The sequence below is a fragment of the Penaeus japonicus genome, unplaced genomic scaffold (genome assembly GCF_977035675.1).
Source record: "Penaeus japonicus unplaced genomic scaffold, GWHDUDI00000001_assembly GWHDUDI00000003, whole genome shotgun sequence".
NCBI classification, from domain to species: domain Eukaryota; kingdom Metazoa; phylum Arthropoda; class Malacostraca; order Decapoda; family Penaeidae; genus Penaeus; species Penaeus japonicus.
The window spans coordinates 48,224,333-48,229,332 of NW_028234405.1; the positions used below are offsets into that span (position 1 = coordinate 48,224,333).

The 5,000-nt window shown below is 36.3% G+C and overlaps 1 protein-coding gene across 1 annotated transcript in view; it reads left to right on the forward strand.

Moving 5' to 3' along the window:
* Nucleotides 1–39: 39 nt before the first annotated feature.
* Nucleotides 40–5,000, forward strand: part of LOC147472194 (uncharacterized) — a 6,850-nt gene continuing 1,889 nt past the window's right edge. Inside the window, exons 1-2 of the mRNA XM_086535049.1 lie at nucleotides 40–3,074; nucleotides 3,186–4,261. Coding sequence (XP_086391175.1) covers nucleotides 40–3,074; nucleotides 3,186–4,261 — 4,111 coding nt within the window. The remainder of the gene's footprint in view (nucleotides 3,075–3,185; nucleotides 4,262–5,000) is intronic.

Here is a 5,000-nt window from a genome sequence, read left to right on the forward strand (position 1 = left end):
AACATTGTTCAGCTTCGTGATTGTAAAGGAGATCTCAAAATGTCGTTTACAGAGAAATTTGTGAGTAAGCCTAGCATTGAGTTGCTGGCAGGATCTGTAAAGAAAAGTGATTGGTTAGAAATTGGTAAACATTATAACTGTGAAGTAGACAGTAGTATGAAGAAAGATCTCATTAAACGTAAAGTTATTAAACATCTAGTCAGTGAAGGTATTGTTTCAGAAGAAGCTCTTAAGTTAATAGATAGTTATGTAAGTCCTGTTGACCTTCAAGTCCAAAAAGAGTTGAAGATTAAGCAGATGGAAATAGAGTCACAGGAAAAGATTCAAGTTAGATTAAGAGAAATGGAACTAGAATTAGAAAAACAGTTGGAGATAAAACGTCTAGAATTGGGGTTATCAAGTAAGAAAGTTGCTGAGAGTAAGCCTATTGACATATTCAAATATGTTAAAATACTCCCAAATTTTAATGAGGAGGACATAGAAACATTTTTCAGAGAATTTGAGAAAGTTGCAGTCAGTCTTCAAATAGATGAAGATTATTGGGCTGTATTAGTCAGAAGTAAATTTGTTGGTAAAGCACAAAGTGTAAGTTCAAATCTATCCATAGATGATAGCCGTAATTATAAAGTGTTAAAGTCTCAGGTATTAAAAGCCTATGAAAGAGTACCAGAATATTATAGACAGACTTTCAGAAATGCTCGGAAGACTGATTCTATGACGTATCAGGAATTTGGTCGTCTAAAGGAGAAGAACTTTGACTTTTGGTGTAGATCCAAGAATATTGATGAGGATTTTTCAAAACTCAGGGAACTTATGTTAATAGAAGAATTTAAAAGGTGTCTGGATCCTAATCTGAGAATTTTCCTAGAAGAAAGAGATATTGACTCCTTAGACAAAGCTACTTCTTTGGCAGATACATATGTACTTACTCATAAGACTAATTATAGATCTTTGCCTCAAGTGAACAAGTACAGTAATAAAGCAAATGTTAATTATGTTAACTCAGCAAGTGGGCTACAAGGAGGAAAACCTAATTTTGCAAAAATCCAAAACAATCCTCCTGGTAAATCTTCATTTGGGACAACTATTACATGCTTTTATTGTAAACAGCCAGGACATATTAAGACTAATTGTCCAAAAATAAGCAAAGTTTCACCAAAGTCTGCTGCATTAGTGAAAATGTGGTCCGAGGAAGATCAGTATTCCCATGTGCCTAATGTAAATCTTTCCCCGCAGAAGAATCCTGTTGTTGAGAATTTGGACTTTGAACCTTTCCTCTCGGAAGGATTTGTTGGTATTGAGGAGAGTGATGCCATGCGGCCTATCCATATTTTGAGAGACACAGGAGCAGCTCAGTCATTGTTGTTAGAGGGATCTCTACATTTGTCTGATTTGACCTCGACTTCTGCAAGTGTCATCCTAGAAGGGGTAGGTGGTGTCATTAAGGTACCTCTTCATACTGTTTATTTGAAATCAGGTATTGTTACTGGTTCTGTGGTAGTTGGAGTTGCCTCTAAGTTACCTGTTCCAGGGGTTGACTTGCTGTTAGGAAATGATTTGGCTGGAGGTAAAGTTATACCTGACCCTATTGTTGTAAATGAACCTACTCAGGAAAATGAAACTAAAGAGTTAGAGGATGAAATTACGGGTATTTTTCCATCTTGTGCTGTGACTCGTTCAAGATCACAGATGGTGTCTACTGATGATATTGTAGCAGATCAGAATGATCTATCCACAAGTGAACAAAGAATGTGTGAGGATGATTTTGGGTTAACATCCTTGTTTAGTGTGAGTGATGCCCATGATGTGCAAGAGCTAGATACCAATATTTTGAGTAATAGAGAACAATTAATTATTGATCAAAGTAATGATGTTAAGATTAAAGAATTTATGAATGTGGCTATGAGTGAAAAAGAGATTAGTGAATGTTCCAAGGGCTACTATATTAAACATGGTGTCCTTATGCGTAAGTGGACTCCGCCCAAAGTTCCAGCAGATAACTCTTGGACGGCAGTTCATCAAATTGTGCTTCCAAAGAGATACAGATCTGAGGTATTGAAATTAGCTCATAATACACCTATGTCTGGACATTTAGGAATTAGGAAGACGTATGCCAAGATTCTGAATAATTTTTATTGGCCTTATGTAAAAAAGGATGTGATTAATTTTTGTAAGTCTTGTCATACATGTCAAATTGTGGGGAAGCCAAACCAAAGTATTGCCAAAGCTCCCCTTATACCTATTCCTGTATTGGATGAACCTTTCAGTAGAGTATTGGTAGATTGTGTGGGACCATTACCCAAGACCAAATCAGGACATCAATATTTGTTAACAATTATGTGTTGTGCTACCAGATACCCAGAAGCCATACCATTAAGAAACATTTCAGCTAAAGTAATAGTTAAATATCTGATAAAGTTTTTCACAACTTTTGGCTTGCCTAAAATAATTCAATCAGACCAGGGTAGTAATTTCATGTCAACATATTTTCAAAAAGTAATGAGTGATCTAGGAATTAAACAAATTCATTCAAGTACCTACCACCCAGAAAGTCAAGGAGCATTAGAAAGGTTTCATCAGACCCTTAAGAACATGCTTAGAAAATTTTGCAATGACACTAATAAAGAATGGGATGAAGGAGTGTCCTTCCTATTATTTGCTGTACGAGATGCTGTGCAAGAATCTCTTGGATTTAGTCCACACGACCTCATATTTGCTCATGATGTGAGAGGTCCTTTGAAAGTTCTGAAAGAAATGTGGATTCAGAGTGATGAAAAACAAACTGTACTAGATCATGTGTCAACTTTTAGAGAAAAGCTATTTCAAGCATGGGAATTAGCTAGAGAAAATATGAAAAGCTCCCAGTGTAAAATGAAACACAGATTTGATGCTAAATCTAAAGTGCATGATTTTAAAGTTGGTGATCAAGTATTGGCCTTTTTGCCTATGCAAGGGCAACCTCTGAAAGCAAAATTCTCTGGTCCATATGAGATTGTAAGAAAACTCAATGATGTAAATTATGTGATTAAAACCCCAGACAGACGTAGATCTGAAAGAGTGTGTCATGTAAACATGTTGAAAGAATATTTTGTTACTGAATCAAAGGTTGTCAATCTTAATGTGATAAGTGATAATCATGAGGATGAATTTAGAAATATGAATATAGATATGAAATTGTGTAACAGTGATATTCTGAATAACTTGAATGACAAACTGAGTCATTTGTCTGATGGTCAAAGGGAAGAAATTTGTGTGTTAATACATCAGCATGTGAAGTTGTTTAGTGATGTACCCCAACAAACAAACTTGGTGCAACATGATGTGGATGTAGGAAATGCTTCTCCTATTAAACAGGCTCCGTACAGGATGAATCATGTGAAAAGGGAATATCTAAAGCAAGAAATAAGATATTTACTAGATAATAACATCATAGAACCTAGTGCAAGTAGCTGGTCTTCACCATGTCTATTGGTACCAAAACCAGACGGTTCTTTTAGATTGTGTACGGATTACAGAAAAGTGAATCAAGAAACAAAGACGGATGCTTACCCTTTACCAAGGATCGATGATATAATTGACCAAATAGGAAATGCAAACTACATTACCAAGATTGATCTGTTAAAAGGCTACTATCAGATTGGATTGACGGAGAGGGCGAAGCAAATTTCAGCATTTGTTACACCGGATGGTTTTTTCCAGTATCGTGTAATGCCGTTTGGGATGAAGAATGCTCCTGCAAGTTTCCAGCGATTGGTGAACTATCTAACTGCTGATATAGAAGGAGTCCAGGCGTACATTGATGATGTCTTAGTTTATGGAGAAACATGGGAAGAACATATAAGCCGTTTAAGAAGAGTATTTGAAAAACTATCCGAAGCCAAGCTTACCATTAACCTTAAGAAGTGTGATATTGGACATGCATCTGTGGAATTTCTCGGTTATGTTGTTGGACAAGGACAAGTAGCTCCTATAACTGCCAAGGTGGAAGCAGTAGTGAACTTTCCTCAACCAAACACTAAGAAGAAAGTGATGAGTTTCCTTGGTATGGTGGGATACTACAGAAGATTTTGTCCGAACCTATCTACTGTAGCAGTGCCATTAACTAATTTACTTAAGAAGAACCAGAAATTTACATGGACACAAGAATGTGAAGATGCCTTCAAGAAAATCAAAGGATTGTTAATGTGTCATCCAGTGTTAAGGAATCCAGACTACAGTGTTTCTTTTATTTTACATGTTGATGCTAGTGATTATGGTGCAGGTGCAGTGTTATTACAAGAATTTGATGATATATTACATCCTATCTGTTATTATAGTGCTAAGTTTAAAAAGCATCAACTAAATTATGCCACCATAGAAAAGGAGGCATTGTCTCTGATTTTGGCTTTGCAATTTTTTGAAGTGTACTTAAGTGCCTCACCATTTCCTATTACTGTGTTTACAGACCATAACCCATTGATTTTTATTGAAAGGTTTAAGAATAAGAATCAGAGGCTTATGAGATGGAGTTTTCTGCTCCAGCCATTTAATCTAGTAATTAAACACATTAAAGGTATTGATAATGTGATAGCAGATGCTTTATCTCGCAGTGGTCCTTAAAGCAAAGGACTGTAGCAGAAAACTATTTTTAGGGGGGGGATGTATTACGCCCTGATTCCTAATATAGAAGTTATGATTGTTTTGTTGTATTTGCTTCGTGTGATGTATACTGATTTTGTTTCAAGTGAAGAGCGAGATGCGCAATGCAAGCGTCCTAATCAGGAGCGTTTTGTTTACATTCGAGAGAGACATGTGGGGAACCCAGGCTGTGATAGTTGTGTCGTCTCTCACTATTTGGTTTGGTCGATTGTAGCGTTATTTCTTCCAAGTTGTGTTTCTTGTGGTGCTTATCGTGGATTCGATGGGTTCAGCTACAAGGTTTGATGGATGTATTTGATCTCAGTGGTAGGATTATTGTGATATTAACGGAGATAGTTAATGTATTCCTACATTGGGGTCGA